Below are 13,722 nucleotides of genomic sequence, written 5' to 3'. Positions count from 1 at the left end.
GAGGGGAAGGTCACACAACCCCATGGCAATGCAGTTGTTTTCCAAGCTGTAAAATCAATTGCAATTCACCTGCTCTGCACCATTGCTTGTTCCAGGCAGATCTCATCTTTAGCCTGGCCCATTTCATGTATCCAAAACTCAGTCTTTTTGTGGGCTTCCTCTGGCTTCAAACCAGGCTCTACCAAGCAGGCCCAGGACGCACCAAGCCCCCTGACCAACTCTTGACCTGCTTATGTGCAATGGGGAGCAGAGACTTGGGGCAGGAGGGTGTCCCAAGAGAGACAGCTGGAGGTGACAGTCTCTGGGGCTCTGCTGACACGGGGGTTTGGGAATGTGTTGAAGTGCCAGTAAGCTGTTTTTGTCACTGGCTATTAATGAGGGGATCATCCTGATAAAATTCAAAGTGAAGCTCTGCACCTGATCAGATAAAGCACAAAGATCAAAAGGTGAATTGAAAATCCAGAGAGAAAGGGACAGTCCCATCAACAGATCTCCCCCAACACTTGGTAGTGTTCACACACGTTATGCTATGAAGGATTAGTTGCTGGAGGTCATAGAGAGTTTGTGCTTTCCCCCAGCTTCCCAAGGAGGTGTGAGATGAGTTTCTGCAGGGCTTCAGCGCGGAGCACCGAGATGCGCAGCACTTCCTCGTGGTTGGCTTTCTCCTGGCTGCTGTAGCTCATCACTGCTTTGTTGGTGATGAGGGAGATCCCAAGGACTCGGAGGCCACAATGCCTGGCTACAATTACCTCTGGGACAGTGCTCATGCCTACAGGAGGAGAGAAAGGACCAGAATGAGTCAGGATTTACACCAAAACAAGATCTCTCTAAGGCTGCACCATCCTACCTCTAAGCACATGCCCTTGTCTCATTCCCCCCAGCTCTGTGTCTGAACTCTGTAATAGTTAAAGGCTGTGATATGTACAAGGCTCAAATAGCTGCAGACTACAGTTACAACTCTGCTCAGCACAATGAACCTCCTGCATTTGATCCTTGTGCCACAGCTCCCTCCTCAAGATGTGTCAGACTGCTTGCAGACTTGCTAAGGAAGTACTGATGTGCTGTGTCATTTGGCTCTTCCTTGGCTAAAAAAAACTATTGCAAATAAAAATGCTTTGAGGGGAGCTGAGCTCCTTTCCTCACAGACAATGAATCTGCAGGTGTTAATATACAGACTTCCATGAGCTAGGGGTCATGGAAGGAATCATAGCTGGAGGAATCATATGGATCGTGGCACTTAGTTTTCTTTTACACTTTTGGGAAGGTATCCATGATTACCATCCCTAAACAAGACTCATAAGGAAGGCTGGTTTGTAGAGAAAAAGCACAGTGAAAATCTTTACAATGTCAGAATTAGAAGAAAAATACTAGAAAAAGACTTCATTTTTATTGAGCCCCACTCAGTCCTCCTGAAATGGAGCCATCTGAGCATGAGAAATTTTGTGTTTGGGAAATAAACACAAATTGTGCTGGGATCCCTGTCCTGCTCAGCTGTAAGCACAGGGACTTTGTGCAGATCCTCCCAAGCCACTGCAGAATGAAGCAGAAATACACAGAGTTCATTTCTGCAGCCCCAGGAGACTTAGAGAGTCAAAGACTGAAGCAAGTCAGCCTTGAGCAGAATTAACTGTTCAATCCATGTCCTCAAAGAGCCCTGGCAGCCCAGCCTGGCAGCTCACCCACAGCATCAGCTCCCAGCGCCTGCAGCAGGCGGCACTCGGCGATGGTCTCGTAGCTGGGCCCAGCCTGCAGGCAGTACACTCCTTCCCTGGTGAAGCTCAGGAAGCCCAGCTCCTGTGCACTCTCCATGGCCAGGCTGAGCAGATCTTGTTCATAAGCATCTGACATGCAGGGAAACCTCACTCCGAACCTGAAAGGCAGTAAAGGATACAGCTGTGTGATTGTGCTTCTGCTCTCTCCATCAGAGTCCAGCGATGGTCATTCTTTAGAGAAAAAGGAAGTGTTAAGGGCAGACCTGCCATGGATGCAATCTCTCTCATTCCACTCTTATCATCAGGTAATTCTGCCATCAATCATGGTTGGAAGGGACCTCCAAAGCCATCTCATCAAAACCCATGCAGTGAGCAGGAACATCTTCAGCTAGAACAGGTTGCTCTGAGTCCTGTCCCACCTGACCTTAAATGTTTACAGGAATGGGGCACCTACCTGGGTATGACATTCCTGCTAGATCTAGTCATGCAAGACTGTCAGCACATAGAGCTTATGGCTGTTGGAAGGTTTGGCACTACCTCCCTTCTGCAGGAACCCTTCTGGAATGGTCTTTCAAGGGCTCCTGTCTCTAGAGAGCACTGATGGCCAGTTCATTCTCTCTCCAGTAACTGCTCATGATGTCTTTTAAACATTCCCCACCAGACAGTTGCTGCTCTGAGGCACAGAGTCCCTCAGGCTGTCCTTGGATGGAGGTTTGAGCCTGGCCTGATGGAGCATCAGTCCCTACATTTAAGGCCCATCAGAGCAGGCAGCTACTTTACATCTTGGAGCTCCAGGCCATATTTTAGGTAGCTTTCTGCTTCAAGACTGGGTCTCTTGCTTTTGGTCTTAAAATAGCAGCTCAACCCTGCTCCTGCTGGAGTGAATCCTGCTGGAGTGAATCCTGCAGGAGTAGATGGCAAAGATTGTTATGCTGCCACTGAGGAAACCTGGAAAATAAATTCCCAGCCATGTTCACCGACGCAGATCAGTAGGAGTGGACCAGATCCCTCATTTATGCTATTAAAGCTTCTGCTTGTTTACATGTTCTTCCAGCTGAATGCTTAGGGCAGTAGGTGGCTTATTTTGTTTTTATAAACACTAGATATTATATAAATAAAAACAAACTTCCCCTTCTGGTCTAAGGTAATAAGTATTCATCACCATGAAAATTGCTTCTCTTTTCTGAAGGATGGCCAGCAATGCAGAAGCCCAATCTCTAATTTATTAAAAAAATATTATTTCCACATCACTTCATTGCCTCTAGTTTTGCTCTGTTGTGCTTAGATAAATCCTTCCTGGTAGCTCAGCTGGACAGGATTTTAGGAGTTTGCTCAGCTAAATCTCTGCAATACTTTGAAACCTGATTCATTAAGACCTTTTGCTCATTTTGATGCCTTGGTCAGCAGTACAGAAGTCACCTCCCAGAGCACTGCAGTCTTCACCAAGAAGCTGCTATGGGGAGGCAATGAGGCAGCTATGCTGCCTTTGAACACTGTCCAGATGCAGTTGTTTGATTGGAGTTTCTCCTCCTGCTCCAGAGCAATTATGCAAGCCCAGAGAGCTTTAAACACTCCATGTAGCTTCTCTGCTTTTGATCACTTTCTTCCAACCCACGGCAATACCTACAAAAATGTAAAGATGTTCCACTTCAGATGGGTACTGTCCTCTTGCCATGGAATCGCAGCACAGTGATTATTTCTCCTGAGGCAGCTGCCAGCACCTTTCAGATTCTTTCAGAAGCAAAAGCCAGGTCTGCTGTTACATCAGGGAGGAACTAACTGAAAGCCAGGCAGGGCACCTTACTCTCAGCAGAACTTTCTCTCTGGAAAGATCTGAGGACAATCCAGATGCCTGCCCTGCAAACATGTCCATTTTTCACGATGGGCCTTCCACCTTACCAGTCTGATGGTGTCTTGGAAGGATTTTGGGATCATAAATTCATTTTGGAAGGGACCTTGCAGTCATATAGTCCAGCATCCTGCTCAAAGCAAATCCAAATCTGGTGGCAACTGCTGTTCAGGGATGAAGATATGTTAGAAGCTCCTCTCTGCACTCTCAAGGTGAAGATTCTGCTACACAGCCAGTACAGGAAACCTGACTTCCCAGCTCGGCCAGCAGCAGGTGGCTCTTGTAGATCTCAAGGTCTCTGAGACCACCTCTCATCAGAGCAATGCCTTCAGTGAATACAAAGGCACTCCAGTTTGGAGACCTGGATACAGCAGTGGTGATCAGGAAATTTAGAGGTTTCATCTTTGCTCTGCCCTCCATTTACTGCCTGGCCTCTGCTGTACCCATTCCATCACACCAGAAATGGCTGTTGATAAACCCAGGCTGGGGACAGCACAGTTCACTGTTTGCTCAGTTAAGAGGAACCAGCAGAGAGAGGGGCTGATAAGAAGAAGAGCAGTGGGTGTCTTCATCAGATGGTACAGCTGGTCATGTCAGGAGAAGGATCAGAAGCCTACAGGTACAAAACAAAACCTTCTGGGGGTTTGTGTGTAAGCTCCTTGTAGGCTTGTACAAGTAAGCAACAGCCAAGGGAAGGCAGGGCAGGTGGCCACATACAGCTACTGCTCTAACCCTTCCCTTGTGGTTACCTGGAGCCAAACTCTGCCTCTCAGTAAATATTTGTCAGTAGGCACAACTGGCAGTCCCAGCCCATGGCTGAAGGAAGAAAGGATTAATTGGTAACAACAGAGCTGATGCCTTCTTACCGCTCATCGTTTGGTCCACGCAGGGGATTCTGCCCTCCCAGGCCAAACAAGCTGATGTGATCCCTTATGAACATGATGTCCCCCACTTGGAAGTGGGGATTCAGTCCTCCAGCAGCATTAGTGACAATCAAGATCTCCACCCCCAGGAGAAAGAACACCCTGATGGGAAAGGTGACCTACAAGAACCAAAAGCAAGTGTGCAATGAGTATCACAGTCAGCAGCCACTGCTGCTGCATTTGTAATATCACAATTTGTGGATGCAAAGAGTCTACATATGGAGACAAAACAACCTTCTGCAATTTTAAACATTCCTCTCATTTAAATAGAATGTTAATGCTTTTTAAACAAATTAAACATAATCTTGCAATGAAACAAAATCTTGCGTTAAAATCCAAGACCACACTTCCCACAGTTGCACTAAGGTCAAATAAAGGTGGTACAGGAAGAACATGCAGATAGTTTTTGCTCACTGCCAAGGTCATGCAGAGATCAAGCCACTGTGCTGATTGAAGTAACTACTTATGCACATGGACTTGGAGAGTAATCCAAAGCTAAGGAACAGTTGGGAGCTGGAGAAAAAAAAATTAAGTTTGATTTTGAGGAGTCAGGAATTTGGATGATACCTGCTATCAATCAAATGCTACTGTGAGCAAAATATTTCCTAGTAATGGGCACCATTTCTTCAAGAAGTAAGTTAATTTTAAGAGACAAATACGTCTTGATAAAGCTAACTTTGTATTGAGTGGTTTTAAAATAGCTGGTTTTCTTTAAGAAGTTGGGTGGTGCCAAAAATTACAGTTTATATCCAAATGCAAATAACCTCAATGCAAAAAAGGACAATCACAGAGCTATCCAATTAAAAAAAGAGCCAATAAATAAATATTATTGTTGTTTTCTAGCAGAAAAGTACATATGTGCATGGTAGGTAACATAAATCTTCACACATTCCAGTATGTTAGCTGGGAGGTTATAGCAGCTTGCAGTAGCCTGGGAATTTTTCTAGGAAAAAAAAAAAAAAGCTGCAAACGATATAAATGCAATAGAAGATTAAAATAGATTATTCTTATCGAAGTTTTCTCATTGCTGATTTAAATCATGATTAAACTGACTAAGTTAAAACATGTAAATTAATCTGCCTTATATGATAAACTATTTCCCTCTGTGAGAGTAGCAGGGTCAGCCAATTTGTGTGGCTGTGCAGCATCACCTTCACTCAGCAGAAGCCAACTGTTGGTTTGATCTCCCAATTTTATTTTTTGGGGACAGATCTGAAATCTAAGAAAGACTCATTTCAAGAGCACTGTAAGTTCATTGCAAGAGCTAACATCCTGCAGCTAGATAGCAAGGCAAGCAGCCACTTCTGCAGCTTTTACAATACCTCTTCCCATGGTAAATATTTTCCTTAAGGAGAACTCACCATGCTGAGAGAGTAGCCTTCATAGGAGTGGAAACGTCCCTGCATGCACACGCAGGGCTGTCCATTCAGCTCCCCAAACACCAATCTGCCAACATGCCCTGACACTGGAAATTAACAAAGTGGCATTTTAGGTACAGGTCTCAAGGAATTTGACTTTAGAGGGATTTGTTAGTTGATGATTTTGTTTTACTGCAGGGCCAAGCACTGCAAAAGCAGGAGCTGGAAATCAAATAAATAAAGAAATGCCTATTGAAAAGTAGGGCCCCCGAATGAAGGAAATACTGGCATCTGACTCTAAGGCTTTGGAATGCTGAACACTTGCTTTATTAAAATTATACTATATTACATTACAACTATGCTATAATTATATTATACTAAAGAATACTAAAGAATACTAAAGAATACTTGTGACTGTCTCCCAACAGTCAGGACGCAGCTTTTTCCAATTGGCCAAGGAAGCAAAACAATCTTCAGCAGAATCTAACTGACAAATCACTTTGGGTAAACAATCTCCATAACTCATTCCACAGGTGCAAAACAACAGGAACAGCAAGCAGAGATAAGAATTGTTTTCCCTTCTTCTCTGAGGTTTTCTTGCTGCCTTTTCCAGAAGAAATTCTTGGCAAATTGTGCTTTGCTTTTCTCTGTAAAGAGAATTGTGGCTACAAATCCCTATATCTGTGCTATGATATTTATGTTTTTTTACTGTGAACACACATATCACCAGCGTGGGACTGGTTTGCCAACTTGAGTGATCCCTGTGTGAGGCTCTGCTGCAGGCTGCTGGTGGGTAGGGTGCTGATGGCCTGAGTTGTGTTCACCTGAGCTCCGTGGGAAGTGAGGGATGTCCTCGTACAGGAAGACTGTCCTGCTGTCCAACACATCAGCCAGAGCTCCCAGCCCAGAGCCGCAGACGATGGCGATCCTGGGCCGCCGGGCAGCACGGGCACGCAGCCAGTCTGCTGCTTCCTTGCACACCTCATAGCTGTTTCTGCAGGAGGAGAACAGGCCAGGGAGACTGTTAGCCCATTCAAAGAACAAGCTTCAAAGGATAAAAGGTGCAGGGAAAAAGAAATTTCATTAAGACAATAATAATAGAAGCTTCACTGCTATTATTGAAGATGCATCACGTTTAATCTCATGTATTTTACCCCTGACTACAGGGAAATCATTTGAATTCTCTTGGCTGGTTTCATTCTGTAGATGAAGAATGGCTAATGATACCGAGCTCACAGAAATGTCACAAGGCATAACCACTCCTGCTTCTGATGGGCTCTGGTCTCTCCTGAGTTCCTGAAGAAAGGGAAAAGCACAATTAGACTGAGAAATTCCAACCTATATGAGTGTGCATGGGGATGTCCAGCCTGTGATGGGGAAATACAAATGTGTGGAGTTCTGAAGACACCTGAACAACGCAGCTGGAATGCTGTGCTGATGAAGGAGTAGACACTGTCATCTGCAGTAGGTAAAGATTCAGGTGAACTTCTGAGACATGGATCAAGCATCATCTGCAGAGATGGAGAAGCCAATCTCTGTAAGTGTTGAGTGCCATCAGCTCCCACCACTTCCATCTAGGCTGGTACCGCATGTCAGACACCCACCCTCTCGATACCTCGTGCCTTCAGTACAGAAGGATAAACATGGAGATCTTACTCAGCCTCTTCTCTCCCACAGAGTGGGCATGGGATCACACCTGCAGCCCAGACATAGCCAAGAGGCCCAATGACATCAGTCTCCATCAAAACAAGTGAGAACCAGGAATTTGGGCTCCAGAGCTTAATGTGATTCAAGAGGGGGACTCAGCAAATACCTTGGTTAAAAAAAGTCTAATCCAGCAGGGAGCCCCATTGCCTGAAGGTGGGATAGAAGTTGGCATTACAGTGCCTGTTGTACATCTCTCTCATGGGAAAGGAGAAGAGTTCAACTTTTAACTTTGAATACTCTTGGCCCAGTATTCAGATGCCTTAATCACAGTTTTGAAACACAATCAATAGCAAAATAATCCTATAATCCTGTTTTCAATAGGACAATGCAGAGACTTTCTGAAAGTCAGTATCAAGTGATTGGAAAGTATCCTCAAAAGCAGGAGTACTAATAGCTGTTCTTGGAAGCAACTCAATCATTACCATTGATGAGTAGAATTAATGATTGTACATGGTAGAGGACTGGGTCCTGGAGTAAACCCACAGGCAGGGGCAGGAGTCCTCTGTAAGAAAAGTTGATCTGATTATTGAGAGGTGAGAAAATCAGATACTGTGAGGGTGCGGGTGACGTAAAATTGACTGGAGGTTCTGATGAGCAGTCACTATCTATCCAGGAATGTTTCTTTTGATTCTTTGTCATGTCTCTTTTTTCCAGAAGTGTAAACCCTAGTAATGCTGTGATGCTGCTCTCAGCAGTCTTAGAGGACAGACAGAAAAGCTTTCAGAGGTGAGGTGCTCCTCACTCCAGGAGGTCTCAGGCCACTAAGAGGATTTGACTGTGTACAACTGGTTCCTCCAACTAAAGTACCAGACATTGAAACAAAGGTTCTCAATTCTATGCTTTTTCTTTCTTTATACTGACAGGGTCAGTAGTTACTGCACAGGTGCTTTCTGTGAGCATTTAGCCTCTTAACTGTCTAGTTACTACTCTGAGTCCTATCCAGCATAAGATACCTCAAACTTACAGTCCCAGTTACAAACTGTGATGTCAAAAATACCCAAAAATGTCGTAAACTTGCAATTCAATGGGAAGAAATAACTTCCATACACATAGATTAAAAAGAAGAGTCATACTTAGCTGAAGTACTTTTCAAAGGAAAAGTTGGAAATGAGAGAGTTATTTACCATCACATACTGAATTTTCTAAGTGCATCATGAGCTCCTGAAATAAGCAGGAGCTGTGAAAATGACATTAATAAAGACTACAGTTGACTACGTTATCACTTGCTCCCAGACAAAAGCTTTAAAAGTGCTTTACATACATTAATGAACAATTCCCCCCAATTTCTCTGTTGAATAACTGTAATCCTTGTTTAGAAATTCAAGGGAACCAAGAGAATTTATATGTAATGCCCAAGGTTTTGACATACCTGTGGCAGGCATGAGAAAAGAACAAGGTCACCAGGATCTGCTCTTCCTTATGACCTTGTTTCAGTTTTTCATTTTTTTGAAGAGCATAAGTCATTGCAAAATAACATTAGAGAATGGATATTATTCCTATATCCTCAGAAATTTTAGGAATGTGGGATGGAACCCATTCAATGTCTGCTGAAGACATCAGGACTGACTGAGCTATGCCAGGTTACAGAGGACTTTTTTCCCTTTTAAACAGAAGATATTAAAATACTTCTTAACCAGAGAAGTAAATCTCCAGTGCTGCATATGTTTCCTTGCCTGAAAGAAGCTCCAGCAAGTGCACAGGGGCCTGGCAGAGCCCTGTCCTTCCCAAAGGCTTTGGGCACATCAGAGCTGTCCCCAGTGCTGAGAGCACAGTGATGCCAAAATTAATCTGCTTGCAGTATTTTGCTTTCAGAAACCTTCCGGATGACATCAAAGGGACTGGCAAGCACTGATAATTTCTGAATGCAAGGGAGATACCTGCTCAGCAGGAGCAAAGGGGGAGTTTGACCCATGGGTCACCCAGCAGAGTGTTCAGCCTGGAACTGGCAGAGCACAAGGCCTGTGCAAGCTTTTTGACAGCTTGAATTAATACATGGAGCACAAAGGCCCCTCTAGCTGCTCTAACAATGCACACCTAATAATAGTGCTCGGTAGCATCGCTTTGGATTAAATCACAGGATCAGCTGAAAACACAATCCTCTTTATTGTGATTGCTGTCATCCACTGGAGAAACACATCTGTTGCAAAACACAGGACTGTCACCGGTGACAGATCTTTTATGGCATGAAAAAAAAAACCCGCTCCTATTTGCTTCTAAGTTGGCTGAAAGCAAATCTATGCAAAAAAGCAGACATATCCCAATAAACAGCTAAAGCATTATGTCTGGGGGCACATGGCCATAAGTATTCACAGTCTGTGCCTCTCCACAGGAGATATTTGCTCTTCTGGCCCATAACCTCTCCCAAGGTCACCTACGCGCTGCCATATTTCATAATACCAGCACCTGCACAGGCAGATGGCCAGATTGCTCTCCAGTAATAAGATGTTTACTTCTGAGCAGCCTTTGTCTGACATTTATTGAGTGCTCAGTAGAAAGGAAACAAGGTGAAGAAAAGAGATGTAATTTTGTTAGCCCCATCCAGCTTGGATGTCCGTGCATCCCCTATTTCACAGCACCTTACCTGTCTTCGTCAGCATAGGCCATCCTCCTCCTCTCTGGTTAACCAAAAGAAGGGGATGGCTGCTGGAAATGGAGCTGCAGAGTTTTATTTGACCAAAGAGCAGAGGCCTATTGAACCTGCAGAAGCTGCTGCTGTCTCTGGCAGTGAGTCAGGGAAGTGTGTCCCAGCTTCTCTCTGCTGTCCCCTGAGCATCTCTAATCCCCGAGTAGGAGGGGCATGGTCAGGACATCTGCTTTTCTGGCCTCACCCCACATGACACACATGCTCTAGAGCTCTGCAGAAAGCTTACACGCATGCACACACACACTGTAATGCAGATTAAGCCTAGAAATTTCACACACACACAACTTTTCAGCGGCTGACAAGGGATCTGCCTGGATTTGCACCTCTTACATCACCTGGGAACCAGCTGGAGTCACCTGCTCCTGTGCAATTCAAACCCCTGGCAGTGTGCAGACTCTGTGAGATGAACTGTAGCACCTACCACTGACACCAGACCTTTCCACATCTCACATCATTGCCCTCCCATTCTTTCATGGCATCCAGGGATGATGACCCAGTAGCTCCCCTCAGGGTTTTTTGTTCGTATCTAATTGTCTTACCCTTCCCAGCAGGAAATACTTCTTTGAGATATGCTAAACCTCCGTTCAGCAGAGTATGGGAGACACAGGAAAGACAACAGACACCCCACCATCTGTCCCTTTAATTTTAGCTTTGCTGTGTATGAAAACAAATATAAAAACAACCCTCTCATATGAATCTGTTTGTGCATCGGTGTTTGATCCCAACAACTGATGTGAACCACATTTTACAGAGCCAGAGATGTTTCCAAGACAATTGAATGCCAAAAAAATTCAAGAAAAGCAATGATGAGTAGAGACCTTGCATGCCCTAGCTGAAAGGCCACATCTACAATATGCATTCACAGCTTAATAAATCCAAAAAGGACACATGGGGGTATAATTTATAAATATCCCAAGCAGGGACAGAACCTCAGTTAGAACTTGGTAATTCTTAGACAAATCATCCAGACATTAACAAAAATTCAGAAAACTGGGCAGCACTCATTTCAGGTCTTGGATTTCTTATTTCTTATATTCCTCTTTCCTTTTTGATCTTGAAGACCTTGCATCAAACAGACCATTGTTGCCCCAGAAAAGTGTCTCTGAGAACTTCAAAATCAAATAAGGTAATAACTGCACCAAGAAAAAAACAGGGCATTTTTAGAGAAAGATATACTTCATGCTGGAAAGCAGAAACCCAGCAATGCCAGCACAGGCTGGGAATCTGCAACAACCAGCAGAATTTAAAAATCCAATTCTGTTTTATTTATTGAAAAATACAGTTGGCACTGAAGAAATAGAAAATGGATCTGAAGAGAAACCATAATGAGAGCCTTTCCCATCAAGTTCTTGACCTCCTTTCTCCCTCAAGTTCACTTCCATTTCTTTCTTGCTTTTTCTTAGAAAGCTTAACATGCCTCTTCTACAGAGGCAAGCAGGTGGGGTGGTGCCATGTCAGGACCCACAGTACATTGCTGCACTGGCATGGTGCATCTTGCTCTTGGTGTGCTGGAGGCAGTGGGAAAATCAGCATTATGAATGTGTAAATAATTTTCCCCTCTATGCCCTCTTTCTAACTCTGTTTTTACCATGTTTCCCCTAATTTTTCTCCTTTTTGCCATTCTCATTCTTGTACTTCTGAATCTTGGCCATATCTGCCTCTGCCTGTTCTAGGTATATCCTCCTTTTTTCAGCATTGTTTTTCTGTACAAAACACAGCAGACCGAGAGCAGAGATGGTTTTAGGTAGATTTAACTGCACCAAACCCTGTGCCCAAAGAGGGCCCACACTGCTTGGCTGTGAGCCAGCGTGTCAAAGGATTCTGGAAGTCACCATCACCCCAAGCAACATTCACTCAAACCCAGGGTCTTAGAGCCACTTACCAGCTCACTCAAGTCTTTCTGTCCTCTGGAAGTCCAGGCTCCTCTTGCCACTACTCGGGACTTCTTTGAAACCCATTATTTGCTGCCATTAAATTAAATTACAAAGCAATGTTAGGCCCTTAATGTTGATTTTCCATAGAGCTTGTTGGTATCAGCAGAGTTCTGATGCCCCCCAGATATGTTCCCTTCTTCAGCCTTAATCTGATTATGTTCATTAATCTGATTCTTTTTTTGCAAAGCAGACAAGAGAGATCAGACAGCCTGAGAGCTCTTCCCAATTTGCTCTCATCTAAGACAATCTCCTTCCTAGTTTGGATTTACATGGAAAACAGGATTATCAAAAAGGGGCCATTTTATCTATCTTTATGCAATGTTGGTTATTTAACAGCAACAGAAATTACTTGAGTTTTAACCTGTAATGGTGCATTGGCTGGACAAGTAAGAGATAAATGTTCACCCTACTAGGACAAAATTAATTTGAGCACTGAGGACATTCATGCCAATTAGACTGCAGGGAATGCTCCAAATCAGATTTATCTAGAAAAAGAAGGTATTGAATAGATTGCATAATGCTGAAAAAAATTATTGAGAGTCTTTTGTCCTGAAGGAATCTCAGTTGTCTCTGTCTGTATGTGTCTGCAGCAATTTGTATCTATAATCCTGATGTTACTGCCTTGGCTGTCTGTCAAGCCCTGCTTCCATAGTGAGAACTTCAACTGCTACAGGATGCAGATACAATCACCTGAAATAATTTTCTAACAATGCTCTACATTCCTACAGCAATTTCCATCTAAAGAAGTGTCATGAAGTATTTTGCAAGCATTTCATCAAAACATTTAATTAATGCTTTAGGGTAAGTCTCCACTTTCCTGTGTGCTGATATTATCGCTTTATCAAATTATTTTGCAGTCTTCTCACACCTACTGCACATCACTCTTTTGGGAAGAGGAACTGAGCTGCAGAAATATTCACAGAGTGTCTACACAGTGGGGACAGCCTTGCCCAGAAGAAAATATCCCCCCAAAGCACTACAGGCATTACCATGCCCTTACAGGTGTACTTACCTGGGGGGCATTTCTCCCAATTCTCTCATACTTAAAAAAGCCAGGATTGTGCCTCAGTGTTTTGGAGGAAGGTGAAATGGCTAAAGCTTGCAAAGATTTTGCTTTTCTGCTGACTACCAAAAGCACACGCTCCAGGTTTGATTAAAAATTACTGCCAAGAATTAATCAGGAATTTTGCAGCAATTTGGAAAGGCTTTGTTTGGAAAACTCATTATTGTCTGTACACTAGCTATCCAGACAGCCACTGGAGTGTTACTAGCCACAAGAAAGGTAGATAAAATTGAATTATATACCAGAAAAGTTATTCCCCAACAGATCATTTTAATAACAATCTCTAACAAGATCTGCCTGGAGTGGTGAGCATACTGCTCATTGTACATTGACAGGAAAGAGACCTCTGACCACAGTGAATGCAGCAAAGGGCTGGCCAGAGGAACAGAAAACCAGACGTTCAAAGAGCCTGTCATGGTTAGCTGAGCAAAATGAGAGCAAAGCAATGCTTCCATGACAGCCTGAAAATGTTGCCATGGAGGCAGGAGAGATACAGAAACTTAAGACAGGCAGCAGGAAACCGAGGAGATGC

General features: G+C 43.8%; 1 protein-coding gene across 1 annotated transcript; it reads right to left on the bottom strand.

Moving 5' to 3' along the window:
• Window positions 1-551: 551 nt before the first annotated feature.
• On the bottom strand, window positions 552-10,153 carry PNP (purine nucleoside phosphorylase). Its single transcript, XM_054516186.1, has 6 exons — window positions 10,131-10,153; window positions 6,667-6,836; window positions 5,846-5,949; window positions 4,428-4,603; window positions 1,680-1,870; window positions 552-769 (listed from the first exon to the last, which is right to left on the bottom strand). Exons 1-6 carry the CDS (start codon window positions 10,151-10,153, stop codon window positions 552-554), a joined length of 882 nt encoding a protein of 293 aa, XP_054372161.1.
• Window positions 10,154-13,722: the final 3,569 nt, after the last annotated feature.

The sequence above is a fragment of the Molothrus ater genome, chromosome 12, assembly GCF_012460135.2.
Source record: "Molothrus ater isolate BHLD 08-10-18 breed brown headed cowbird chromosome 12, BPBGC_Mater_1.1, whole genome shotgun sequence".
Lineage (NCBI taxonomy): Eukaryota > Metazoa > Chordata > Aves > Passeriformes > Icteridae > Molothrus > Molothrus ater.
Note: the sequence above shows the minus strand (reverse complement) of the source record. Positions and strands in the feature narration are given on the sequence as shown.

Bases quoted from the DNA above. Each gene is read 5' to 3' on its own strand.
- PNP (XM_054516186.1), bottom strand. From the start codon at position 10,153: ATGGCCTATGCTGACGAAGACAG. The intron at 6,837-10,130 runs GTAAGGTGCTGT...CTCCTCCTGCAG, and splicing joins GCCTATGCTGACGAAGACAG to AAACAGCTATGAGGTGTGCA. The intron at 770-1,679 runs GTGAGCTGCCAG...CTCCTCCTGTAG, and splicing joins GCTGGGAGCTGATGCTGTGG to GCATGAGCACTGTCCCAGAG.